Source organism: Globicephala melas, chromosome 15 (genome assembly GCF_963455315.2).
Source record: "Globicephala melas chromosome 15, mGloMel1.2, whole genome shotgun sequence".
NCBI lineage: Eukaryota > Metazoa > Chordata > Mammalia > Artiodactyla > Delphinidae > Globicephala > Globicephala melas.
In genome coordinates this window covers 37549605-37575534 of record NC_083328.1, presented here as the reverse complement: position 1 = coordinate 37575534, position 25930 = coordinate 37549605, and the positions used below count along the sequence as shown (strand labels likewise).

Below are 25930 nucleotides of genomic sequence, written 5' to 3'. Positions count from 1 at the left end.
CCGTTTTAGGATATCCCTGACCCATTCCTATCCTTAGTTACCCTGTGCCTGAAACAGGCCTCATTTTTGCCCTTCTGGAAGGATAGGCTAGATCCTAAATATTTTGGAGGGAATGTTATGTGTAATAATTTTAGTGTCTCTCCCCCTCTGAAGCAGTGAGAGGTTAGGGACCTTCTGTTGGTCGCTGCTGGGTTTCCAGTCTGGCACAGTGTTACCAGCCTCTGCACGTTTGTTGAAAGAACCAGTAAGTCTGATGAGTTGAGAGGTGCACAAAAATTCAGACTTGGGCCACTCAGGACAGATACACCTTCCCCCCACCATGGCGTCATGACCTAAAACCAAATCAGACATGTGTTTTTACAACTTTTTTAATATATATTTTTATAAACAGGTCACGTGATAAAATAGCACAAGAAACACTTACCAAATATAAGGTTATATCTTCCGCATATACAGGAGAATGAGGTCGTATGTACAATAAGAAAATGATTTTAGGGGTTGGTTGGTTTTGTTTTCCTCTCTCCCCCTAATTTTTCCTCCTACAGTCGTTGGAAATATCACAGCTTCAGTTGCATTAATACTTTGGACAAATGGACAGCTGCCCCTCCCCACTAGGGAGCTGTGGGGAGGAGGGGCTGAAGAAACTGGCTCCTGACCACCTCAGCCCTGGAGCCTCTGGCCAGCGCTCCAGGGGCAGGGAAATCTTTGGGCTGTTGAACTGTTTCTCTTCAACAGCATCTCTCGCTCGCTCTTTCTCTCTCTCTCTCTCTCTCTCACTCTCTGGCTCTCTGGAAACTGGTTACTCTCTTCCAACCGGATGGGGGGGTGGGGGGAGTGTCCCAAGATTGGATGTGGGTGCTGTATATCCTGGGGCTCAAGGTTGGGATGGAAAGGGGTCCCAGCCCCCTCCTCAGTAATTGCCAAGATGTGCCAGCACCCCCGGGACCTCCCAATATCTTGGGATTGGACAGAACACGGTGAACCCATGTGGGCAAGTAGAAGTTTGGGAAGCTGGGGAGGGGTGTGAGGCTAGAAAGGAGCCCTCCCTCCTTTGGGTGTTGAGGGTGAGCTGGCCACTGGAAGATCGGAGCCGCTGGCTGGGGCCCCCTTTCCCAGCTTCCACCTGACGGATACCTGCCCTGGGTGAAGTGTGATGCTGAGGGGCCTGGGCCCAGCTGGCTACAGGGGCTGCGGGGCAGGGTCCAGCCAGGACTGCTCCCAAGGCCTGCAGGCCCAGATGGTCGCTCCAGCTTCAGGTCTCTCAAGGTAGCTCTACCACCCCTGGGTTGAGGTGGACTGGAGCCAGCTGCGCTAATGTTGATTATGCCAGGGTCACTGTCAGCCCAGCGGTCCCTCTCCTAATCCAGTTCTGCCCTAGCCTGGCCAGGGCCCAAGGACCTTAGGCCTGTGTATGGGGGTGGGGCGAGCACGGCCTGTCTCACACAGCGGCAAAGAAGAGGGGAGGTCGCTGGGGTCAGGCTGGTATGAGGTGGGGGAAGGGCGGGTGGGACTTGGGCTCCTGGGCGGGCCATGGCTTTGGCGGCGGCCTGTTTCCCCTCGCACCCCTCGGAGGGCTCCAGGCGCGGTGCAGTGGAAAATGCGGGAAGCCCTGGGGTCTCTTCCGGGCCCCCGTGTCCTGAGGGGACCCAGCTCCCCTCAATCCCCCTGGGCCCTGCCAGGGGTGGGGGGGACAGCGGGGAGACAGAGAGGGGTGTGGCGGGGAAGGCGGTAGGGGCGGCCGTCTGACGAGCTCAAAGTGCCCGCAGGACCGAGCCCCAGCCCCCCGCACCCAGCGGGCGGGCAAAGGATGGCTGCGGCTGTGGCGTGGTGGAGGGCGGGCGTGCAGTTGCGGGTGCGAGGGGCATGCACAAATTCCCCGAGCGTGCGTGCGTGCGCGGGGCTGGCCCGCCCACCGCCCTCCCTGCTCGAGGCGGGGCCGGGAGGAGAGCGAGGGGCCGAGAGGCGGGAAGGCCCTGCGCTACTCGACGACGAGGCAGCGGGGCAGGTGCTGCGAAAAGTACTTGAAGAGCTCGGGGGTAGCCCCAGGGCAGTTGGTCAGCTCCAGCTCCTCCAGCTCCTGCAGCTGCACCAGGCCCGACAGCCCGGTGGCGGTCAGCAGCGGGCAGCCTGCGTCGGGCGGGAGGCGGGGCGGCGGCTGAGTGGGCGCGGCCCGAGGGCCCCGGAGGGCGGGGCTGGGGGGAGGGAGCTCGGGGGCCGGGCAGGAGCAGGCCGGGCTAAACTTTGCCCGGCGTCTCCGCCTTCTGACTGGGACTTGGGACGCAGCGAGTCAGCACCAGGTATGGGTCTGCACAGGGGACCCGGCAGGGCTGGCGGAGTCGGACTAATGGGGGTGGGTGGTCACTGCCCAGGAGGACGGCGTGGGGGGGGTCTCACCTGCCAGAGACAAGAGACGCAAACTCCTCATGGCCAGGAGGTGCTTCAGCCCGAAGTCCTGCACCTGGGCGGGAAGGCGGGGCGAGTTAACTATTTCCGTTCGCGCCCCGAGGGAGCCCCACTCCTGGGGTCAGGCCATAGGGGGCAGGGGGTGGGTTCAAAACGGGGGTTCTCAGTTCCCCACGGAGTCGGTGAGGCCCTGGGGACTCTTTGCGCTTCGCTTACGTCGGCCGCTTGGGTGTGGAGGGATCCCAGACTTCATTACAGGATCTGAGCGGGCCGGGTGCAGGCCAGCGGCTTGTCTGGGTGGAGGCTTTCCCCGTGCCCCCCACCTCCCCTGCCTACTCCCCAATCTCTGGAGGCATGGAGGGCTGATACCTGGCAGCACCATCGCAGGTAGAGGCTGCGAAGGGACGACATGGTGGACAAATAGCTGAGGCCAGTGTCCGTAATGCGTACACACCTGTGGTCGCAACAGAAGGAGGCTGCCCACCTTCAAAACACCCGACCCCTTCCTCCTTTTCCCGAAGTGTCCCGGTCGTGAACTCCCCTCCTGCCCCAACATGCCCCGCCCTTTCCATAGCCCCGCCCCACCAGGCTCCGCCCCCACCTGACCCCTCGGTGGTATTCCCTACTGGCGGGACATAGCTCAGCCCTGCTCTCGTGTTATAGCCCACACTAGGTAGGCCTCTTATGAGGGCCCCGCCCCCCCCTTGCTGCAGCCCTACTCTAGCTATAGGCCTGTCCACTAGTCCACTAGGCTCCCTGCTTAGAGGTCCGGCAGGCCTCGCCCAGCCCTGCCCTCCAAGGCCCCGGGGTGGGGGACGCGCACACCTGTCCAGCACGAGCTCCTCCAGGCGGTGCAGGTCGCAGGCCACGTACTCGAGCGCCATGTCGGTGATGCGTGGGCACCACGAGAGGTCGAGGCTGCGTAGCTTGCGCAGGTTCTCGGCCACAAGCTCGACACCATCGTCGGTGACCTTGGAGCAGCCAGAGAGGCTGAGTGCGGTGAGGTTGGGCAGGCTGTGCACCACGTTGACCACGCCGTGGTTGGTGATCTCCCAGCAGGAGAGCAGGCGCAGCGTGTGCGTGCTGTGGCCCTGGCGTGCCGTGAAGTAGGCCAGTGCTGTGTCCGTCACGTGGTAGGCCTGCAAGCTCAGCTCAGCCAGGTTGGGCAGCAGCTGAGAGATAGCCGCGATGGCGTCGTCGGCCACGTTGATGCAGTCGCTCACACTCAGCGAGGTGATGCGCGCGCTCAGGCTGGACCACAGCCCAGCTTCGGTGAAGTCGTTGCAGCCTGACAGCTCGAGGCGCACGACACCCTGCATCTGCTCCAGCATCACCTGAGGGCGGGCAGGCGCGGGGTCAGGAGGCCCCGACCTCCCCCTCGCCAGGGTGCAACCCTACCACGTTTTCCCCAGACACGCCCCTTCCCCCAGGGCGTGGTGAGGATGGTAGGAGACAGAGCAGAAGGAGCCCACCCAGGGGCAGGAAGCTGTGTTTTTAAGCGTGTATATGGTGTAAACATGCATCAAGCTGTATTCTGACAAGTGCACTTTACAGTGTGTTCGTTACACTTGAACAACATCTAAAAGAGGAGGCAGGGCACGAGTCCAGGGCCTGGCCAGAGCAGGTGCTCAGAGCCATAGGTGTTAATGATGTGATGTTAAGAGTCCAGGTCCCGGGGAAGGGGCTGCCTCCACAGCTGCTCCTCTGACCTTTGCCCGTTTCCCCCACCTCCTCCAGCATCCTCCCTACCCAATGTGAGCTTCTTGGGCATGCATGGCCTCGCATTTAATTGACTGCTTTGCTGTTGCTGTCTTGAAATTCTTAGTCATCTTTGAACAAGGAACCCGAATTTTCATTTTGGTCCCCCAAATTATGTAGCCAGTCCTGCTCCCCCCACCCCAGAGCTACACTCCTCCTCAGGACACCGACCCCACCCTCGGCTGCTTTGCTGCTTGTGTGCCCAAGCTTCTTCCTACTCCCCCCACATGTGCTGAGTGGCTGCTGCCTGGCCCTGCCCCCCATCCCTGCCCTTCTGGGCCAGTGGTGGTGCGCACCTCCAGGCCGGCATCAGTGATGGTGGAGCGCTTGAGGCTCATGGCCTTGACACCCTTCTTGGAGAGGGCATAGTTGTCGATGAACTCACAGATGTCCAGGTCGGAGACACCGACCAGGCAGAAACCCTCAAAGCCACGTGCTGCGAAGCCCTGCAGGTTCACGAACTCCTTCTCACCTCCAGGCAGAACTGTGTAGAGCTCCTTGGCATGCAGCACAGGCGTGAGGCCCGCCCAGAACTTGGGCTGGTAGAGCACACGCCTCCAGGCCTTGCACACCTGGGCCAGCACGCACCTCTCGCAAGCTGAGAAGTACCAGAAGAGGCCATTGAGGATCTTCTCGTCTGTGGCCAGTGGCGGCCGCTCTACTGGGGGCCCGGGCACTGGGGCTAAGGCTGGTCCACCAAGGGGGAGCCCTGCCTGGGGGCACAGGCCCCCGGCCAGAGCAGCCCGGGGCGGTGGGGCAGCCAGGCTGGGTGGTGGGAGGGTGGGCGGGGGTGGCTGGCAGGGGCGGTTCTTGGCAGCCGGCGTGCCCTTGGTGATGCTGGCTGTGCCCAGGCCGTTCGGCTGGCCTGGCAGCTTCACCAGGCCATTGCGAGGCAAGCATGGAGGCTTGGGGTCGCCGTCGACGCCCGGGCTCGACATCTTCCTCGCTCGGTCTGCAGACAGTGTCCAGGAGAGAGGGTAGTGAGTCTGCTGCCAGGGCAGAACTGAACTCCTTTCCATCCATGGGTGTCCCCTCCCATGCCATTCCCAGAACCACCCAACAGAAAGGATCTGAGTGTAAGTCCCTCCCTCCCTGACTGAGCAGTTACAGGAAGGCAGGGCTGGTCATGACCACGACACTCCTTGAGCACCTACTGTATGCACTGAGCTCAACCTCCACCCACTCACAGAGCTTTTCGATACCTAGGCACTATGGCTCCCATTTTACAGATGACAGAACAGAGATGGAGGGACATTCGCCCATGACTGCTCCCTTTACCTTTGCTGCTCACCATCAATGTCTGCCAGGCCTGCCTCTGCTGGACAGGGGCTGGGGAACTGAGGGTTTGGGGCATTCTCTGGCCACTCCTCTATGGGGTGCCAGCGTAGCTGTCTGGAGTGGTTTGAGTAAGCCATCTGAGACTCACATACCAGCCTCTGAGAATCTCAGTGGCTACAGGAGGTTCTGTGGCTCAGAATCTACCGAGAGAAAGGGCAGGTGTCTTCCCAGGGTGCTTACTGTGATGCCAGCACAGTGAGCCCTGCACACATACTGTTTCTTTAATCCTCCACTCAACCCACTGAGGACGATGATGTGATGACTGTACCCACTGTACAGATGAGGAAATCATGGCTGAGGCAGCATGAGTTGCTTGCCTGAGGTCATAGTAAGTGGTGGAGCCAAGACATGGACACTGAGCTGGCTGTGGAAGGCTATGTGTAGGGAGCTTCCCACAGGGTGGGGGCTGAGACCAACCCCCAGCTCCCCTCCTCAGGCCTCCAAGGCTGTGAATGGGTGGCAGAGGGCACTGGGCACAGACGACCCTGGAGAGAAGGGGCAGCAGGACCCCCACAGCGCTACCATCTGTCCCACATTCCAGATCTCCTGCCCATCCCCACCTCAGACATTCAGCGAGGAGGTAGCATACCCAGTGGCTCACCCCACTCTGGCTATGTGGCTTTGGGGAGCCACTTCCTTCCCCAAACCTCACTTTCCTCACTTCAAAGCCTGGGAAGTGACGATACTGCCCCACGGGACAGCATGTGACAAGGACTACGTGCAGTGCATGGCTCATAGTGAGCTTGCTGGCCAAAGGGTGAGCGGACAGGAGCCCCCAGGAGGGAGGGGAGCCAGTGGTCCTGCCCTGCTCTTCCCAGTACCACACCCTCCACTGGCGTCCAAGCCCTGGACAGGACAACACTTGCCAGTATTCCACACCTGGGGAGGGGGTGCATCCTGGGCTGGGTTCAAGGGTCTTACTGTAACATGTGGCCCTCATGGCTGCCAACCAGCTTTGGGTCCAAAGGCCTTCCTGCCCTGGTAGCCATGAACTTTCAGGCTGGCAGTCCACCCCAGGGCCTCCCTCCCCCGAGGAGGCTCCCACACCTTGGCTGCCCCTTCACTACAGCTCATGACCGGGTAGTAGCAGCCTCACACTGGCTGATACACGACATCCCTGACAACATTTGCTGAATGCCCACTGGGATAATTGTGTATTTCAACCTTACAGCAGCCTGGGTGGGGGGCACAGGGGAAAGCACTACTGTTACCACCGTTTTCAGATTAGGAACCGGAGGTTCCCAGGAGGTACAGTTGGCCCACAGTGGCAGGAGTGGCCTGACATGAGGGCTGCCAGTACATAGGAGGGGACCATCCTGGGACAGCAGTGCCTCATGGGGGACAGGATGAAGCCCACAATTGCCCCTGCCCCACTACTGGGGCCAGTGGAGAGGCTATCCTGGCAACTCCCTCCTGCGGTTTGTGCTGGGTACAGAGGGGTAGCCCCAGCCTGAATACCTTCTGTGTCCCCAGAGCAGGGCACACCGGCTTTCTGCAGAGCAGGCGCGGCCGGCCTGACGCCCGGAGGCAGCACCATGGACAGCGCCCCTCCAGCCGCCTCGCGCGGGCTAGGAGGCCAGGCCAGTCCCGGCCCGCTCCACCACGGACAGCGGCGGGGTGGGGTAGGGAGGGGTACGGCCCGGCAAACCCAGTTCAGCTGGAGCTGGGAGGGGCCCTGGAGGCTTGGGGTGTGGGGCGGGGGGAGGAGACGCCCGCTCGGCTAAGATCCGGAGGAGGAGGCGGCGGAGGCGGCACCAGGGGAGAAATAACTCAAGAGCAGTGCCGATTTAGGTTGAAAATTCTCCCAGCCATGGGTGTGCACGTGGAGCGCCTGAGTTGGGGGGATCACGTGTATGCCCCGGGCATCTGCGGGGCTCCCTTCCCGTCCCCCACAGGAGCTCACATTTGCATACACCCACAGTCCCATCCCCACCCTCCAGACCTCAGGATGGAACTGGCCCATGGAAAAGAGTCCACAGGAGGGAGGGGCCATGCCAAAGATGGCCCGCAGCAGCCTGTGGGGCGTGTCCAAGGCCTGACTGCCCCTCATCCCACACCCCATCCCCGGCCAGAAGGCACTGGTCAGCCTGTTGGTCAGCACCCCCCCCCCCATATATGCCCTGGGTTGGAGCTGCCTTCCCACAGAGGCGGCCCTGCTGCTCCCCAGCCTTGTCCACGGTCTTCCTGTGCTCCAGCTGCTCCTCATCCTTAAGCCTCTCACCCAGCCTGAGCCCTGGCTCTTTAGCTCAAAACTAGAAACAGCCACACATTAGCCCAGGGGTCAGGGCTTTGGGAGAATGCTCACTGTTCACTTTGGAAATGGGTCTGCCTGCCAGTTAGGCAAGAGGTCCCTGGGGGGCTGGGATGAGGGCCCCTCTGCCTGGCCCTGACCCTGGCCCCACCCCCCCAGCCAGACGGGTTGCAGAGCCTCCCACCTTCTTGGTACCTGCCCCCGCTGCCCCCAGTGGGGCTAGGAGGACCTGCTTGGATTTTCCTGCCAGGATGGGGCAGGGGCAGCTGCCAGTCCGCTGGGGACTACTTCCCCTTTAGGGATAAGCACGAGAAGCTAACGCCAGGAAAAGAGGCTTTTAAAATAAGATGGTCAGGCTTGCACTATTCTTAGCCTCAGCCCCTGGTGTGTTGTGTCTCTGTGTGGAGTGGAGTTCTGGGGGAGGCCTCCTCCTGGGATAGGCTGCAGGGGCTCGAGGGTCCTGGGTTCACCCCAGAAGGAGGGAGGTGATGGTCACTACTTTAGTTGTCCTCATCAGCCTGAGCCAGAGCTGGATCAGGGTGCCACTTGGGAGAGCTAACCATGCCTCTGTGTTTCCCCAGCAGACTCATGTGAAGCATGGGGGGGTCCCAGGGGCTCGCGGGAGGACTCCAGACCTTGGTGGCTTCCAGGCTAAGGGTCTGCAGATTGCCATGCTGGGGCTTCATAAGGAGCTGCCTCTCCTGCAAGTCAGGTCACTGGGCCCCGAGACTCAGCAAGTCCACCTCACAGCCTCACTTCTAGCCCCTTTTCGTCCTGACCCTACAGGTCAGCCAGACCCTCTGTCCTGCATTCCTCCTCCCCTCCCCTCTCTGCCTGGGCACATGCTGGTCCCCCTGCTTGCTCAGTAGGCCTCCCTGCTCCGTAACCCTGCCAGCTCCTTCTCTTCCATCCTTCAGTGTGAGCACTGCCCCTGCCCCTCCCTGGGGGACCCCCAGCACCGGGGAAGCATAACCAGAGTCTCCGCCATCACGTGCATTATCATCACCGTCTACCTGTCTGCCTCTCCTTGGCTGGGGACTCCTTGAGGACAGACAGCGTGACTACTGAGTGGCCTCTGAGTGCTTGCTGAATGAAAAGAATGGCAGTCCATTTATCAGGGTCATGCAGAAAGGGGTGCAGCTGACAGAGGCCCAGGAGGTGGGACGGAAGGCAGTCAGTGGAGAAGCTGTAGCTCAGCTTGTCAGTCCTGGTGACAGAGGCCAGTGTCCATAGGGGAGGGAGGGGTTGGTGCCAGAGTCCCTGAGAAGGCTCCCAAGACCCTGGGGCTTGGGGTGGGCCTTGCCGTTATTCTGACCTTTGGGAAGAGGACGGCTCATGTTTCCTTTTTGACTGAGTTCCCCCCCCACCCCGAGAGCTGCAGAGTTAAGGAAGCTGGATGCCTGTTCCCCATAATCTGGCCAGACCTGGGGGGCAGGGGACAGGAAGCACCAGAAGGGAGGGAAGACTGGTCCTGCTCTGCTCTTCCCAGCACCACGTGCCCCCCCTTCCACCCACTGCTGGTCTGAGCCCATCAAACACTGCCTGACCACAAGTGGGGAGAGAGAGGCTCGGAGAGTGAATTTTCAGAAGTTGTACAAAGCTGGGATTTGACCCCAAGACTCAGGCCAGGCATGGTGGTCCAGAGGGCAGTCCCGGGCCCCCACCAGCCTGCTGCTGCCTCCTTTCTCTGCTCTGTTCTGCTTCAGTCCCTGTGCCCTTCCAGCCTGGGTCCCTCCGCTGGGGTCTCTCCCAGCGTGCCCCTGTCATGCCCCTGTGCTCCTTCCAGAGGCTGCAAGCTGATGTCAACCACTGGCACACTCTTCTTTTAGATTGCTCATGCCCAGGAAACCCCCCACTCCTCATGGCCCTAAGCTCAGAGGTCTCTTCCTCCATCCCTGATACCCCCACGTAATGCAGTGTGCCCTGGATGCTGGGGGGCCCGGCCCCAGTAGAACCTCCACTGACCAGTTCTCCCTGCTAGCTGAAGACCATGGAGCTGGGCAAGGGCATTGGTAGCCAGAAAAACTCACATCAGGTCGATCTGCAGTGCTGGCCCCAGGGGCTGGGGTGACAACTAGGATAGTTTGGGATTGGGGACACAGCGCAGGCTGACAAATTCCATGACAAGCCCTGTGACTCAGGCACATTCACATCCCTGCCACTTTGCACACGTCCTAGCAGCAGCGCTCCCCTCCCGCCCCCAGCTCGGAGATGCTTCTGGGGTGCGGGCTGCCCCACCCGTGCACTGGGGGCTCTGGGAAGGGAGCACGTGGGCCTCAGGAGAGACCTGAGTCGGTGCTCAGCAGACCAAGTCCTGAGGCCAAACTCAGGGCAGCTCAGCCATGTGGGGCCGGGTGCCTCGGGGGTGGGTGTTGGGCTTCAGTCCTCATCTTGGCCTCTCTGCTCTGAAGGACCTGAGCCCCACAGGGCCTAGGCCTGGGGCATCTAGTGCCTCAAACACTGCCAAGGGAAGGAATGTGGCCTGAGCCCACCCTCTGCAGCTGGTCTGGCTAAGGCCCCTCCCGGGCCACTGGTAAGGAAGGTTCTGGGCCACCCACTTACCCCATAGTGCTTCCTTTGCTGCCACCGTCGCTCTTCCCCTGAGCCAGCCCTCTGAGACGCAGCAGCAAGCTCCCACGTGTGACAAGATGGGGGCTGTGGAGAGCTGACAGCGCCAGCCAAGGAACCCCTTCCCCGACCTCCAGGTGAGGTGTCTCCCTGGCTGAGAAGGCCTGCCTGAGGCCCAGCTGTCTTGAGTGTCCCAGGTGCCCTGACCTCGGGGCCACTTGTTTCCTTTTGAGCAGTGGGAAACAGGACTCATGCAAGTGCCCTGGAAGCGGGTGTGAGCTGCAGGGTGGCATCTGTCCCATGAACCTCCCCAGCGTTAGAGGTGCCCATAGGCCTCCCAAGGCGAGGGGTGGTAGAGGTGGGGGAGCCAGGCCAGGCTGTGGACGCGGCAGGCACTGGGCCAGATGAATCCTGGGGTCCCTGAGGGCTGAACAGCCCTCCCTGCTCTGCCAGTGTTTATGACTGGGGCTTGAATTTCCCTCCTCCCCAGATAACACTCGGTCCAGCCCTATGGCCACCTCCTGCCAAGCCAGTGGGTCTCCATCAGGCCTCTGCCCTGGCCTGTGGGACCCCAAACCTCTCAAGGTCCTGAGCTAGCTCAGGCCTTCTGCTCCAAGGCTGCTGTCCAGTATCTCTCAAAGGAGCCTGCTGGAAGAAAGGGCCCCATGCCCCACGTGGCCCCGGGGAGGCCTGAGCTGACCCTGGTCAGTGGGCCCTCGGAGGCGGCAGGTGAAGCAGCATGGGGCGTCTGCCCTCTCCGTGGAGGGAAGGCTTCCTGTGCAGAGGCTGGGAGGGGCTGGAGGAGTGGCCACTGGGCTCCAACAACCTGGCCTTCTTTCCTTCTGGGGTCATGGGTGGGGACTCTCCCCACCCACTCAAACTCCCAGAAGGACAAGACCCTCCCCCAGCAGTCTCAGGGTGCCCAGTTCTCCTTCTGGGGCCCTTCAGCCTTGGACATCGCCCAACCCCTCCTCCAGAGCCAGGCACGTGGCCAGCCCCCTCCCTTCGCCTCGTCTTCCCACTGTGGCAGCTCCAAACAGGGCCAGGTTCAGGTGTCCAGAGGCAGATCAGCCACCGGGCCACACGTTCACAAGCTCCTCCTGGAGTGTAATTGTATATAACACCTGTCTCACAGGGGCAGGGGCTAATGGTGCTGGGGTGGGGAGCCCAGAGTGCAGTGGGGTCCAGGACCTCACCCAGCCAACCCAACTGGGGTCCTGCAATTCGGCTTCCACAGGGGCACAGCACCGTGGCACCGACCCCCAGCCTTGGTCCAGTTGCCATGGGGATCGAGCCTCGACCAGGCCAGCCACTGGGGTGAAGGGCTGCGGGAAGGCCTGGCAGGGCTGGAGGCCCAGCTGCAGCAGCCAGGGAAGGGGCTGCGGTTACGTAAGCCCTCCGGGGGTGGCGGCGACGCTGTCCCAAGCCCCCTCCCCGCGTCGTCCTCATTGTGGCCTCCGCGGTGTTGTGGCCTGGCCCCCTACCCGCCCTGTAAGCCTGGCCCGGCACACACACCTTACCTGGGCCCGGGCTCCTGGCTCATGCCACGCTGTCCACCGGGCGTCCTCCCGTCATGGGGAGCCCGGCATGGGCACCGGCGAAGCGGGGAGGCGGCCGAGGTGCTGGTCTGGCAGGCAGGGCCCGGCCGCGCCCCGCGCCCGGCCTGGCCGGGCCCCCTCTGCCGCGCCTCGAAGAAGAGCTCCCGGGTGGGAGAGGATCGGCCGCCCCGAGCCTCCCACCAGGGAGGCTGAGGCTGTGCCCAGATAAATAAGGCCGCTTTGCAGGGAGCCGGGCGGGCGCCTCCTCCCTCCCCTCGCCCTCCTCCTCCCCGCCCTCCTCCTCTGCCCTCCTCCCCGCGCTCCTCCCCGGCCGCCGGCGGCGCCGCGCCCGCCCCCCGCCCGGCCTTACGCGCCGCTCCCTCGCGCGCCCCCGTTGCCGGTAGCCAATCCGGGTTGGCGAGCCCGGGCGGGGGCGCTGAGGATGCTGAGCCCCGCCGCGCCCTACCGCGCGCAGAGCGCGCTCCCGCGGCGGCGTGCACGGGCACGCGCCAGCCCGGACCTCACCCCCGCTTCCCCTCGCCGCGGGCGCCCGCACAATAACAAACCCTGGCGCACGGCGGGTCGGGGAGGGGAGAGGAGGGCAGGGGAGGGCGGGAGAGGGAGGAAGGCGAAGGAAGGGCCGGGCGCGCAAAGGGAGAGCCGGGTGGAGCGAGCCCTGCCTTTTGCGGAGCTGTGGGGACCCCGAATCCTGCGGGGCGGAGAGGACTCGAGCTTTTGGGCGCCGGCCGTCCGACCCTCCCCCTCCTGGCCCCTCTTGCGGAGCCGGTGGCCAGGCCCCCTGAGCGGCCCTCGTATCTCCCGCGCACCTGCGGGGTGCCAGGCCCAGGAACCTCCCTCAGTGAGGAGCGCAGTTGCACACCCGCAGAGCCGAGAAACAAGAGACCAGTAGATCATTTCAGAGAGTGACGAGTGCGGTGAACGTTCAAGAGGGTCACGTGATGGTGACCGCGCGAGGTTGGTGGTGGGAGTGGGGCTCCTGAAAACAAGACGCTTAAACTGAGTGCCCCAAGGGTGAGAGGGCAGACGAAGTTGTTCAGGAAGGGATGTGCAAAGGTCCTGAGGCCTAAGGAGCCAGGCAAGTTCCCTCTGGAATGGGTTGCAGGCCTCGGTGGTGGCAGCTCTATAGGGCAGGCTGGGTGGGGGGCAGTGGGGTCTGGCGGGAGGGTGTGGAGGGCTCTGTCTGGGCCACTGGGGATGCCAGGCCTCCCAGCAGGCTCAGGGCAGAGGACAGCGGCTAATATCGCCCATCCTGGGACCTCCTGGGAGTGGAGAAGGCAGAAGGACCAGGTGCAGGGAGAGCAAAGCTGGGTTTTCACACCAGGGAAAGAGCCTCAGGGCAGAGAGGCAGCACCCCCGCCCCCCAGAGCCTTAACAGAAAATGAAACCAGCTGTTGTTTGCAACATTTTGACAGGAAGCGGGACCCAGTGGGGCTGGTGTGAGGTGAGGGCAGTGGAGGGGGAGCAGCCTGGCCTGTCCCTGGCTGGTTTGGGGGGTGCCACTCTGGCTGTGTGTGGGACGCCGGTGGGGGTGAAGGCAGCTCTTCTGTCTGGCAGGGACTTAAGAGTCACCATCCTGCTGACACTGATCAAAGGGGGAGGCTTGGTGGGACAGGCAGGGGGTGCGTGAAGACTTCGGGGTGACCGGGAGAGTGTTGTCTGACCCATCGGGTAACGTCCAGTGTGTGCTCAGCCTCCACCCCACGAGAGCATGCGTGGGTCGGCATGGACCCCGATGTGGACAGCGTCCTGACTGGTAGGCAGGACTTCACTTTGCACTTTGAGGGGCTCTTGCCCCTCAGCAGTGCCAGGGCCCCAGGCAGAGAGCAAGTTATGCCCTCAAAGGGGCCTGAGAGGCCACCTGCCTTGGGAGAATCTGAGCGAAGAGCTCTTGCTCAGAGGGACATGCGTACTCTGTGGGGGCCTCCTGAACACCTGTGCCCTGCTCACCTCTGCCCCCACCTGTTCTCCCAGGTGCAGGGGGGTCACTTTACAGTGCAGATGCGGTCCCCATGCTCCCAGGGCTCCCTCTGCTCTTTGCTGAAGCCTGCAAAGCCCTGAGTCTCTGGCACTGCCAGCCCACAGCCTTGCCCTGTACCTGGCCCCTTGCTCTTGGAGTCTCAGCTACACTGGCCTCCCTCCAGGGCCAGGAGGGCACCATGTCCCTCACCTAGATCATCCCCTCACCTGGAGCACCCCTCATCTGGAGCATCCCCTCACCTGGAGCATCCCCTCACTTGGAGTACCTTCACCCCTCAACTGGAGCACCCCTTGTCTTGATGCCTAGGCATGGAGGAGTCTCCCCAGTCCAGGCAGCAAGGGCTTTCCAGCTCTGGAGCATGAGGGGGTGAGGATCTGAGACCTTGGAAGGCTATGAGAGAGGGAGCCACTGTCACATCAGGGAGTGGGGCTTCTCACCATGGCGGTCACCCTCATGGCTCTGGAGGCCTGGGGCAGTGGCTCTAAAACTCCCTGAAGCTCCTCACAGGAGGTCCTCAGGCCTTTCCTTGGGAGTTCTGGGGTGATATGTGTGCCCTGGAACCACATGCCTGGGCCCAAATCTCCTCTCTGTGGATGGGGCCTCAGACAAGTAGTTCCCTGCCTGGAAAATGAGTCTGGGGTCCAAGGGGTTGCCCTGAAGATCCTAGTGCAGCACAGGTGGTGAGAGCCTCGTGCTCCCTAGTGATTAGGCCGGCTCTGAAGCTTCCTGCTCTGAAGCTGCGGGGCCACATGGACACTGGGCCCCTCACTGCCTCTGCTCCCCACCCAGAGGCAGGAGCCCCGAGAGTGCCTGGGGAGGGAACCATGTGGGGTGGGAAGGCCACAAGTGTGTTTGCCAGTCCTCACCACCGAAGCCAGATGGGCGCCCACAGAAGTGAGAACCTCGCAGCGTGGGGTGGCCCTGGCAGCTGTGGGTGGCGGGCGGTGGGCAGCAGGCCTCTCTGCTGCTTCTAGCTTCTGCTTCCTGCTTTCCCTCCTCCTGGGACGCAGGCCCGACTCACCAGGGGCAGGGGGGTGGAGCAGCCGGGGCTGAGGATGACTCAGGGCCCAGCTGTCACCATGGCAACCCTGTTGCCTAGCAATGGCGGTCTCCCAGTAACGTCTCCTAGCAATGGGATATTTTCCCGGGCCCTGGCTGGAGCCTGGCAGTTATTTTTAGCTCAGCTGCAAATCAGTCTGCAGCTGCGTTTTTGGCTCCTAGAGAAGATGCAAGGTGTATGTGGGGCGGGGAGGGGGGTGGATTTCTCATCAAGGGAGGAAACTTGTCATGTGTCCCAAGGTACAGGCTCATAGGTGGGCAAGGCCAGATTCCACCTGGGAGTGGAGGTGGGGGTGTGTGCAGGTGAAGCGGAACCAGCTCAGGCTGCCGGGAAGAGTTGGCAGATATGACTGTCTCCCTGATGGGGTCTCTGGGAGGGCTGGTCACTCCAGCACCCTAGGGCTCCCTAGGTCAGGCTGGTCAGGAGCATTCCAGGCCAGTGTTCATGGTGGGCACCACTGGAGCGTGTCACTTGATGGCAGCTTCCTGGCACCCTTGGCTCTCAGTTGTGGGAACTGTCCCCGTTGTCCTTTGCTCCCATGCTCCCAGCCCCCGCAAGGGGTGCAGCGCCCTGCCCTGGGCCAACTAGAGCACACATTCAAGAGGTCCTGGCTGCAGGGGCCTGGGCGGCCACAGACTCAGCTCGGGGCAAGGCTGAGCTGGCCTCTGCTTAGCCCCCATCTCTCCCTCTCCCCCACTTCTGCTGAAATGGGAGCCCAAGTGGGAAGTCTTGGACAATTGGGAGAACTTGACCCTTTTGGGCTTTCTCACCATTTCCTCAAGAGCTAGGCTCACTGTCCCCTCGAAGCCAAGTTCCACCTCCCACTGGCCAGCTTCCTGTCCCTGGTTGGCCCTAAGCTCCATCCAGACCTGGGGCACTCTTCCCATCCCTCCACCCCCATTGCCTCTGTCTGGCCTTTGTGTTGCTCCCACCGGCCCGGGACCAGCCCAGCGCCCCCCTCGGTCACATGTGCTCCTCATCTGTGCCCCTTACCCTGTGGGGTTGCCTCCCCTGCTGGAGGGCAGGGCTCACTTGGACTGCTCCTTGTCCCAGCATCTGCTCCAGTCCTCTGCCAGGACTTGGGTTTTGAGTGGAAATGCAGAGCGGCCCATTTTGGAGGGTCAGGGCACTGAAGGGTCTGGAGCTGGGGGCACTCCAAAGGCTGAAGGAGCCTCCAAACTGAGCACAGATGTTGAGGGAGTTACCTGAGATTTGGGGTATCATTCATCGATCCATGCACTCACTCTCCAGGTTATTTACTGTGCATGTCTGCTCCGGCACCAGCAGCAAGCAAGGCCAGGCGTGGCCTTCTGGGCACCCTGTCTTGTGGGTGGCAGACCTCCGATGGCTTATGCCACTGGGTGCTTCAGGGAAGCACCCACAGGGCGTGGGGCCAGGAGCTGTGAGGAGAGGCAGCCTTCTGTGGTCTTCTGTGGGTGACAGCATCACCATTGGGCCCCTTGAAGAATCAGCTGCGGCAGAAGGCAGGGGAAGCCTGGTGTTGAGGGGGCCACAGCTCAGTCCTTTCCAGACTAGGTCACCCTTTAGGAACCCCTTCCAGGCACCCACGGACACTAGCCCATTTTCCGGGGGAGGAGGAGGGTGGGGAGCCAGGGGCCCCAGACTGGTGGGAGGTGGGGCTGAGGCTGACTCCTCACACTGCCACCAGAGGGCGCCTGGAGCCCACTGTCCGCCTCCCAGGCCTGTGCAAGAGCAGTCAGGGCCCCAGTGACCCGCCAGAAGTGGACCCACTGTCTCAGCAAGGGCAGCTGACGGGGGTGCCCGCTCCCTTCCTTCTAGTGGGGCCTCTTTTGCCTTCTATGTGCCCAGCGCCAGGCCCTGTGTACCCCTTTTTAAATTTGTAATTGGGTAAAATACACATAAAACTTACCATCTTAACCATGTCTAAGTGTGCAGGAGTGTCAAGTACAGTCACACTGTTGTGCAGCCGTCACCACCATCCCCAGGACGTTTTCAGCCTCCCAGACTGAAGACTCTGTCCCCATTAAACACCAACTCCCCATCCCCCTGCCCCTGGCAACCTTCATTCTAATTTTTCTCTATGAATTTGGCTATTTTAGGTACTTCAAATGAATAGACTTATATTTGTCCTTTTGTGATTGGCTTATTTCACTGAACATAATGTCTTCTAGGTTCATCCATGTTGTAGCATGTGGCAGAATTTCCTTCCTTTTTAACCAGAATAATATTCCACGGTATGGATAGACCCCATTTTGTCTACCCATCATCTGTCAATGGATACTTGGCTTGTGTCCACCTTTGGGCTATCGTGATTGATGGCTGGTTCCCACCGCACCTTGCCCAGGGCAAGGGGCCAGCTGAGCCCTGAGGATGCCTTGCCCCTCTTTGGCCCTGAAGGGCCCTGGAGCCAGGGGAGGGGGCAGTGGTACGCTCAGTCTGGCAGCGGCTCCAATGCCTCCCTTCCCCTTGGCGCCATCTGCCTTCATCTGTCAGCCTGCACTTCTGGCCCAGGGCAGCAGGAGGGCTGGGGTGGGGGGGACAGTGGGGTAAAGACTTCACATCCGGGCTTCCCTGGTGGCGCAGTGGTTAAGAATCCGCCTGCCAATGCAGGGGACACGGGTTTAAGCCCTGGTTAGGGAAGATCCCACGTGCCACGGAGCAACTAAGCCTGTGCGCCACAACTACTGAGCCTGCACTCTAGAGCCCGCGAGCCACAACTACTGAGCTCGTGTGCCACAACTGAAACCCACGTGCCTAGAGCCTGTGTTCTGCAACAAGAGAAGCCCGCCACCACAATGAAAAGTAGCTCCCGCTCGCTGCAACTAGAGAAAACCCGCGCACAGCAACAAAGACCCAAATACAGGCAAAAAAAAAAAACACAAAAAAACCCCTTCACACCCACAGGCGGCAGAGTCTATGTCAGCTAAAGCTTTCAGTGATCTCAAGGGTTCCAGTGTGAGGTTGGAGTCCTGGGTTTGTGCCTAAGGCCTCTGTAATCTGACCCCACGGTTTCACCAGGCTCTTGGGTCCCATCCACCGGGTCCACACCTCAGGGCCTTGGCCAAGGCTGTCTGCTCCTCCCCATTGTCTGGCATTCTCTCCAGTCCCCATCTGACAACCTACTGCCCACCTCCTCCCTAGCCTACACATTGGCATTGGGGGCGGGGTTTCCTCTATGAGAGTGGGCCCCGTTTCAGTTTGTCCCGACCTACTAGGGGCTTGATTCTGGGGCTCAGGGCTGTCCTTGCTCCTGCTTTTCCACGGTGCCTGCAGCCCCAGTGCCTGGACTCTCATCGCTGGGTTACCGCGAGGCCTGTGGGAAGTCACCAGGGCCAGGTTAGGGAGAGATGGGGGATGGAAGCCTAGGTACCAGTCTTGGAGAGAGCCACCCAGATGAACTCCCCTCCCCCAGAGGTTCCAGTGGGCACCACCCCCACCCTGGCCAAGGGCTTGGAGGACAGTGGCCCGACCAGGACTGCAAGCAAGGCGAGGCTGGAGGCGGGGGTTGGCGGGGGAAGTAGGGGGGTACCTCGAGGAGGTGACACTGAACACGTCCGGCCGTGGAGCCCCCTCCCCAGCGCCTCCTGGGCCACGGGCTGGTCCTCCCACCCCCGAGAGCGCCGCTGCAATTGGTGGAAAGTTCGGGCACCGCGGCGCGATTGGCCGCTCGGCCCGCCCACTGCCTCCCGGCAGCTTCCAGGCTCCCGGCCGGGTGGGCGGCCGGCAGGCGCGGGCGGTGGGGGCTGCGCGGGGCCGGGGCCAACGCCCCGGCTGCTCCCGCCGCGCCCCCGCGCGTCCCCGCGCGCCATGCGGACCCTGGCGCTGCTCTGCGCTCTTTGCTTCGGCCTCTTGGCCACGGCCGCCCGCGCCGGCTACTCGGAGGACCGCTGCAGCTGGAGGGGCAGGTACGAGCCCCACTGGACCCCCGCGCGGGTCAACCCCCTGGGACTCTGCGCACCCCTTAGGAGGGGGCTGGAAGATGTGTCGCCAGCCCTTTGGGATGGGGGCGCTCCGTCCCGGCACCGAATCCTTGCCCTCCCCGCCCCCCGCCGAGTCCCAGAACGCTGGGCCTCAGTTTCCTCTCCACAAAGTGGACGCAGCTGTTGATGGCTGCGGGGAGAGGGTGCAGCGGAAGCGGGCTGGCCGGGTGTGGACGCCGGCCGCCCGCCTCAGCACCGACCCTCCGGTCCGCAGCGGCCTGACCCAGGAGCCCGGCAGCGTGGGACAGCTCGCCCTGGCCTGTGCGGAGGGCGGGATCGAGTGGCTGTACCCGGCCGGGGCGCTGCGCCTCACCCTGGGCGGCTCCGACCCCGGCGTGCGGCCCGGCATCGCCTGCCTGCGGCCGGCGCGGCCCTTCGCAGGCGCCCAAGTCTTCGCGGAGCGGGCGGGCGGCGTGCTGGAGCTGCTGCTGGCCGAGGGCCCAGGCCCGGCCGGGGGCCGATGCGTGCGCTGGGGTCCCCGCGAGCGCCGGGCCCTCTTCCTGCAGGCCACCCCGCATCCCGACATCAGCCGTCGCGTGGCCTCCTTCCGTTTCGAACTGCGGGAGGACGGGCGTCCAGAGCTGCCTCCGCAGGCCCACGGCCTCAGTGCGGATGGTGAGTGCAGGCCTGGGTGGGGACAGGTGGGAGTCGGGAAGTCGCTTCCTGGCCTCGCTGGGTGGGAACCTGCCTGTCCTCCCCACTGCATAGAGGGAGAAACCGAGGCAGCCTGTCAAAGGCACACAGCTAGTGAGTAGCTGCGCCAGGACAGGTGGGGGGGAGGGGCAATCCCTCACCTTGCGGGTTAGGGAAATTGCTGACAGAGGGCAGAATCCCGGAAGGGGAGGCCGGGCAGGGCAACCCGGGCCCCTGGTCCCTGAAGGGTTGGGGGAGGGGATGACGGCCAAAGCTGTTCAGGGCTCCCTGGCCCAGCGGTGACCTCCCTCCCCTCCCCCAGCCCAATACAACAGAAGTCCACTGTGAGCCCGGTCACCATGGAGATGCAGCCCCGCCTCCCGGCAGGGCACCAGGCCCAGCTTTTTGCTCTCCTGGAACTTGGAGCCTAACCTCACAGGGGATGGGGGGTCTCTGCTCTGTCTTCTGACCCTCGAATTCACCATAACCTCCTGCCACGTGGGCTGGGCCGGTGACTTTGGGCCCCAGGAAGCAGCTCTGGGAGACCAAGGGTGCTGGTGCTGCCTGTGAGATGGGTGTTCAAGAGCATGTGCCTCGTGCACCCAGACCCTTGAGCTCCAGCTCGGTGGGTCTTTGTGCCTGCATGTTGGGCACAGCCCCCAGGCCCATGTCTGTGCACGTGTGTGATGCATGCACGAGCCTGCAGTGTCACCCCAAGTACAGGGTGTCTTCAGGGTGTGTACACATGGTCCCTGAGACCCCCAGTTGCCATCAGGCCCTTAGGGGGGTCTGGTAGCTTGCCCTCTCTATCCTGTGTCCAGCTGGGGAAGGGCTCGGGTAGTCCTGGAGAGGTCAGGGCTGCCACTCATGACCTCCCCTGCATGCCAGGTGCCTGCAGACCCTGCAGTGATGCCGAGCTCCTCTTGGCCGTGTGCACCAGTGACTTTGGTGAGTGTCCCTGCTGTGGGGCGAGCCAGGGGCCTGCCCTCCCCTGAATGCCACTGTCCAACATGTGTCCCCACAGTGGTCCATGGAACCATCCACGGGGTCGCCCATGACACAGAGCTGCAGGAGTCTGTCATCACCGTGGCCGCCGCCCGTGTCCTCCGCCAGACATTGCCGCTGTTCCGGGTGGGGGGCCCTGGGGGCCAGGCGCAGGCCTCCATTCGCACCCCACTGCACTGTGGCGTCCACCCTGGCCCTGGCACCTTCCTCTTCATGGGCTGGAGCCGCTTCGGTGAGGCCTGGCTGGGCTGTGCACCCCGCTTCCAGGAATTCAGCCGTGCCTACACGGCTGCCCATGCTGACCACCTCCACCCCTGTGAGGTGGTGCTGGACTGAGGGGCCTGGGAGCAGGGTGCTGGGGAGGGGCGGGTAGGAGGGTGGGGGGGTGACCTCCAGATGGCATCACAGTACCAACTGCTTCCGAGGTAACAGCAATAACCAATAAGAACGCAGCTTGCATTAGCCAATGTGCATCCGGTGCTCGTGCCTGAGCCCAGCCCTGGGCCTGCCTCACTTCATTTTATTCTCCCACAGCCCCGGGCACTGCCCAGTTACCGCTTCACAGAGCCAGAGACTGAGGCTCTGCGGCAGTGGTGCCATGTCTAAGGCCACCCAGCCCACGCCCTGGAGAGGGGCTGCTGCTGGGTGGGGGCATGCAGGGACCCCCACTCACGTCACCCTCAGCTCTGCTGCCCCCAATGCCAGGTGATTCCACTTCTCAGAGTGGGAGTGGAAAAGGGGCCATAACACCCAAGGTCTGAGGTGGTTGGAGGCCTTTGTAGGGGGAGGCAGGCGACACCACTCCCAACCTGAGGGAAGGGGCTGCAATCTGGCGGGCCACCGACTTCCCCGCGTGGTTCGCTGCAAGCCCAGCAGAGTCATCCTGGCCCCACTCTGCCCCTGGGGAAGAATGGGCCCCTCTGTCCACAGGCCCCTGCAACGTGCCCAGCATCCTGACAGCTGTGGGGTCTCTTCTGCAGGGTCCTGCTTGTTGCCCATTTCTAGTGGGCGGGGGCACACAATGGGGTCTCTAAGGACCGTTTCCCGCCACTGGCCTCATTGTCGCTGCCCCCGCCTTCCTCTCCAGCCTCAGCCACATAAAGGGCCAGCGCGGTCTGGACAAAGCTGACGGCCCTGAGGCTGAAAGGCCCCAGGATGGGGGTGCACGTGGGACTACTGAGCCCAGAGGGAGCTGACTCTGCTGACCCAGACCCATAGCTCCTGGGAAAGAGGGCCACAGCTCAGATCTGGTGGGGTGCCTGGGCTGAGCCCCAGAAACAACTTCCCATCTCTGCCTGGCAGCCCTCACTGGAGAAGGGGCCCTGCCATCCTGCAGGCAGGAACTGAGGCTGGGAGAGGAACAAGGATACACAGGGCCACTTCTGCCAGATTCGGCTGATATAGGTACCTCATGTTGCCACGCCCTGTGTGAACACTGCATCACTCCAGTGGCTGCCCTGGAGTTTCCGTGGGGCAGGCTAAGGCTACACTCGTGTCGGGTACGCACTCCGTTCACTTGGACGGGCCATTTGCTGTGGGGACTGGTGAGAATTGTGGGTGGGAGCACAGTCATCCTGGATGGTAGGCTCCCCTGGGCTCCTTCCACCTTCTGCTGTTCCTGAGGCTCCTTGCTGTGCCCTTTCGCGTCCCCAAACTCAAACCGGCACCCATGGATTGTTCAGAGCTCAGGCACCAGACCTCTCCTCTCCACGCACATTCCGACATTCCCTCATTGGAGAACTGGGCCAGCCTTCTGGCTTTAAATACGATCAACGTGCTGATGACCCCACATTTGGATCTCCAGCCTGGACCTCTCTCCTGGACTGCAGACCCTTGTATTCCTGTTTCCCCCTCCCCCCACCAGGGAGTATCTCAGTAAAGACCAGAGGAGGAGGAGGTGAGTGTGCTCTCCTGTCATCCTCCTCTTCATCTTGGGAGGCTTTTGCACTGCCCATGCAGACCCCGACCTGAGGAGTGTTTCACCTCCAGCGCTGAGAAGCACCTCACCCTTGGCTCTTGCCCTAATTCTCTGGCCAGCTCCCCACAGCCTTGTTTGGACAGAGCCCCATGGCCACACGCAGTGTGGTCACTGTGGACTACCTCTGGGACCATCTGTCCAGAAAAATGTAGGGCATCTTCTCTGGGCTGGGCCCTAGGCTGGACACTGGCCTCTGCCCACCTGCCCCAGGAAGCGCCTCCTATGCACACACCCTCCTCCAGAGAAAGTGTTGGCTTTGCAACCAGCAAAAGGAGCAGAAAGGGCAGAAGTGGGTGTGGCTGACAGGGTCAGAGGAGCCCCAGGGTGCTCTGGGAGGAGCCTGGAAGGCTTGGGCCAGGGGCTTCATGCCTGCTCACAGGGGAGTGGCCAAGGGGAAACGGTGTGGGTGAGCATGAGGGCTGGGGCTATGGGAGCAGGTGCCTCTGGGGCACCTCTGGGCATGTGCATTCACACAGGTATGCACTCGAGTGCCCAGTACCCAAAGGTGAGGAGCAGGGTGCAGGTGTGAAGGTGAGGGACTTTTGGGTGTGCACACTGGGGAGTCGGGGTAGGTGCCTTCATTCAGTCGACCCGCTTCTATTGAGTTTCTTCTAGGTACCAGGTGCTGCTCTAGCACCAGGAATAATACAAGGAACAAAAGAGACAAGAATGGGATGCTGTGTAAGCCCAGTGCACATCCTCCTTTTATGGGGAGGGCCAGGTGACAGCCAGGAAGGAGACAGAAGGTTCTGAGATGGGGGTGGGGAGCAGCCCTCCTCCGCTCCAGTGCTCAGGTCTTGGGAGCATGGCACCGGGGTTTCCTGCCACAGGAACACCTGTCTTTCCCAAGTGGAGGCAGCTGGGGCCAAGTGTGCGGCAGTCTGCACTTGGGGATGGGGGCAGTGGTCTCCAGCATGCCTGCATTGTCTGAAGCAGCCTCCGTCCCTCCTGACCGATGCCGTGGATGGATGAGAAGCCAGGCTAGGGCCTGTGTGCAGACAAGTCTCTGCCACTCAAGGACGTTTGGCCTCAGGGTGGGGTAAGGAGGGGGTCCTGGCTCTGTCCCCGCACTTGCCTCTCTCATTCCCAGGCTTCATCAGGTCACTTCCGGGAACTCAATCTTTCTTCGTGTGTGTTACATTTTCTGGAGAAGGAAGGTGGTCTCCCCAGTTCCTGGGGCTCTTCCTCCCATCCACCTGACTGGGCCAGCTGCCAGAGCGCCCAGCACCTCACATCCGGCTCCCCTCCCATGATGCTCAGAGAGAGCCAACATCTGTTTTCTAGGTTCTGCTAAATTTCTCCTTATCAACCCCCTCCGCCCTGCCCCTCAGCCACGCTCAAACTCCCACCGCCCCCGCCGAAGCCTGCGCATCCTGCGTTTCCTGCGCACTCGGGCTGCCTTCAGCCGTGGGAGGGGCCCGGGTGGCCTCCCCGCGACTGCTCCTGGGCTTGGTTGGCTATCGGGGTGTGCGGGGCGGCGTCTCCCCGGTAAGCCCTTCCCCCCGGGCTGACCGCCGCCCCTGGCCTCCAGCCACACCGCACGGACCTCCGCTGCCAGTCAACTGGATCCACGGCACCGCTTCCCTCGGGCGTCTCCCCGCGCTGGGATGTGCAGCCCCAGGGGTCCGCAGCGCCCAAGACAGGCCCGCAGCAACCATCTGCGGCATGGGCCAACGAGGCTGAGCGACGCGGGCTACAGGCAGGATGTTGTGCGGCCAGAACCCGCGAGGGTAGCCCCGGACCCCAGGGCTCCGCGGTCCGGAACCCGCGGGAGGGTCCCTGGACCCGGACGGAGCGGAACGCGAGCGGACCGGCTGCTCAGGCTCTCCCGGCCGCTTCCGGTGTCTCGCCGCGTCCGCCTCTTCCGGTTCGGCGCCGCGGATCTGGTAGGCGCGGAGCAGGGAGTAGGGGCGCCGCGGAGGCCGCGGGCGGTGGGGAGGACGGCCCTCTCCAGGTCCGGGCCGGGGCATGAGGGTCTCGGACCTGAGCCAGGGAGGGGCCTTGAGGTGGGGAAACCCTGAGCCGCTCTCCCGCAGCCATGGAGCAGGACGACCCGGCCGAGGCGTTGACGGAGCTGCGCGAGCGGCAGCTAGGCGCGTTGGAGCTGCTGCAGGTGGCGGCGGGCTCGGGCCTGGTCACCTACGCCGTGTGGGCGCTGCTGCTGCAGCCGGGCTTCCGCCGCGTGCCGCTGCGGCTGCAGGTGCTGGGCCAAGGCTTGTGGGGACCAGCTGCCGGCCGGGCGGGTCCGGGCTGGGGGCGGGGCCTGGAGTGTGGCGCTAAGGCGGACGGTGCAGCTACTCAAGGGCCGATTCGGCTGTGGGTTGGGACCTCCTTCAGGTAGGACCGGACAGGCCACTCTAAGAATGGAAGCCCAGGAGGCAGGCCCCCCACCCTCACACTCCCGCCTGCTTCCTTGTACAGGTGCCTTATGTTGGCGCGAGTGCCAGGCAGGTGGAGCACGTGTTGTCGTTGCTGCGAGGCCGTCCAGGAAAGATGGTGGATCTGGGCTCTGGCGACGGCAGGATTGTAAGGACCGTGTTCGTGTGTGTTGGGGAGCGTCTTTGTTGACCCCTCCCCTGAGCGCACCGCCCCATCTGTTGGTCCTGACGCTCGTTGTGCCCACAGGTGCTGGCTGCCCACAAGTGCGGTCTCCGCCCAGCTGTGGGCTATGAGCTAAACCCGTGGCTGGTGGGGCTGGCGTGGCTGCATGCCTGGAGGGCAGGATGTGCGGGCAATGTCAGCTACCGCCGTGAGAACCTCTGGAAGGTAATCCAGGGAGTCCTGGACCCTCTCAGACCCCACCCTTGATCTTCATGCTTCCGGTTCTAGCTTGGTAGCTTGGCCACCCTGCTGACAGTGCCAGGTACCTCTGCCACCTGGGCAGGCTGGAGCTGGGACTTGGAAGCTGCAGTTACCCAATGCCCACCAAACCTCCCTCCCTGCTGGGGCCCCAATCCCTGCTGGGGTAATTTCCTTTTCCTGCAGGTGAGCCTGAGGGACTGCCACAATGTGTCTGTGTTCCTGGCTCCTAGCGTGGTAGGTCTGGGGTTTGCTGACCCCATGGGAGGCCCAAGCCATCCCCAGTGTAGGTGCTGGGCCTGGAGGAGCTGGGTAGGGGGAGCTGTGTTCCACCCTGCCCACCCCAACCTCCCCTCTCCCCCATAGCTCCCACTGCTGGAGGACAAGCTACAGGCAGAGTTGCCTGCAGGAGCCCGAGTGGTGTCTGGGCGCTTCCCCCTCCCCACCTGGCAACCTGTGGCTGTACTGGGTGAGGGCCTGGACCGCGTCTGGGCCTATGACGTCCACAGTGGTGGGCCAGCTGGGCAGGCTGTCCCAGGGCCTAGTTCTGCCTCCGTACCTGGAGCCCCCAATTCTCAGGTTGGCTGAGTGGACACAATAAAGACTCAGTGGGTTCCAGCCTGATTTTTTTTTTTTTT

General features: G+C 62.6%; 3 protein-coding genes across 6 annotated transcripts; 2 read left to right on the top strand and 1 right to left on the bottom strand.

Moving 5' to 3' along the window:
* Positions 1 to 352: 352 nt before the first annotated feature.
* Positions 353 to 12160, bottom strand: FBXL16 (F-box and leucine rich repeat protein 16). 2 transcript variants are annotated; one of them, XM_060285721.1, is made up of 6 exons: positions 11834 to 12160; positions 4458 to 5113; positions 3229 to 3737; positions 2773 to 2857; positions 2395 to 2458; positions 353 to 2127 (listed from the first exon to the last, which is right to left on the bottom strand). In XM_060285721.1, the coding sequence occupies exons 2-6, from the start codon at positions 5097 to 5099 to the stop codon at positions 1979 to 1981; spliced, it is 1449 nt and encodes a 482-aa protein (XP_060141704.1). In that variant the 5' UTR covers positions 5100 to 5113; positions 11834 to 12160; the 3' UTR covers positions 353 to 1978. The 2 variants fall into 2 exon arrangements, with proteins under 2 accessions (XP_060141704.1, XP_030728137.2); XM_030872277.2 differs by having other exon boundaries at positions 11839 to 12159.
* Positions 12161 to 13037: 877 nt separating this feature from the next.
* Positions 13038 to 20877, top strand: METRN (meteorin, glial cell differentiation regulator). Of its 2 annotated transcripts, XM_030872272.3 has the most exons (4): positions 17441 to 18802; positions 19092 to 19492; positions 20399 to 20458; positions 20535 to 20877. In XM_030872272.3, the coding sequence occupies exons 1-4, from the start codon at positions 18291 to 18293 to the stop codon at positions 20849 to 20851; spliced, it is 1290 nt and encodes a 429-aa protein (XP_030728132.2). In that variant the 5' UTR covers positions 17441 to 18290; the 3' UTR covers positions 20852 to 20877. The 2 variants fall into 2 exon arrangements, with proteins under 2 accessions (XP_030728133.2, XP_030728132.2); XM_030872273.2 differs by lacking the exon at positions 20399 to 20458 and having other exon boundaries at positions 13038 to 18802.
* Positions 20878 to 20900: 23 nt separating this feature from the next.
* ANTKMT (adenine nucleotide translocase lysine methyltransferase) lies at positions 20901 to 25910 on the top strand. Of its 2 annotated transcripts, XM_030872274.2 has the most exons (5): positions 20901 to 24693; positions 24915 to 25019; positions 25119 to 25259; positions 25479 to 25529; positions 25659 to 25910. In XM_030872274.2, the coding sequence occupies exons 1-5, from the start codon at positions 24532 to 24534 to the stop codon at positions 25878 to 25880; spliced, it is 681 nt and encodes a 226-aa protein (XP_030728134.1). In that variant the 5' UTR covers positions 20901 to 24531; the 3' UTR covers positions 25881 to 25910. The 2 variants fall into 2 exon arrangements, with proteins under 2 accessions (XP_030728134.1, XP_030728136.1); XM_030872276.2 differs by lacking the exon at positions 25479 to 25529.
* Positions 25911 to 25930: the final 20 nt, after the last annotated feature.

Coding starts and splice junctions, on each gene's coding strand:
- ANTKMT (XM_030872274.2), top strand. CDS start 24,532: ATGGAGCAGGACGACCCGGCCGAGGCGTTGACGGAGCTGCGCGAGCGG. Junction 25,020..25,118: donor GCTCTGGCGACGGCAGGATT/GTAAGGACCGTG, acceptor TTGTGCCCACAG/GTGCTGGCTGCCCACAAGTG. Junction 25,260..25,478: donor GCCGTGAGAACCTCTGGAAG/GTAATCCAGGGA, acceptor CTTTTCCTGCAG/GTGAGCCTGAGGGACTGCCA.
- METRN (XM_030872272.3), top strand. CDS start 18,291: ATGAACTCCCCTCCCCCAGAGGTTCCAGTGGGCACCACCCCCACCCTG. Junction 18,803..19,091: donor CGCTGCAGCTGGAGGGGCAG/GTACGAGCCCCA, acceptor TCCGGTCCGCAG/CGGCCTGACCCAGGAGCCCG. Junction 19,493..20,398: donor CCACGGCCTCAGTGCGGATG/GTGAGTGCAGGC, acceptor CCTGCATGCCAG/GTGCCTGCAGACCCTGCAGT.
- FBXL16 (XM_060285721.1), bottom strand. CDS start 5,099: ATGTCGAGCCCGGGCGTCGACGGCGACCCCAAGCCTCCATGCTTGCCT. Junction 2,459..2,772: donor ACCTGCGATGGTGCTGCCAG/GTATCAGCCCTC, acceptor CTTCCCGCCCAG/GTGCAGGACTTCGGGCTGAA. Junction 2,128..2,394: donor GCGTCTCTTGTCTCTGGCAG/GTGAGACCCCCC, acceptor CGCCCGACGCAG/GCTGCCCGCTGCTGACCGCC.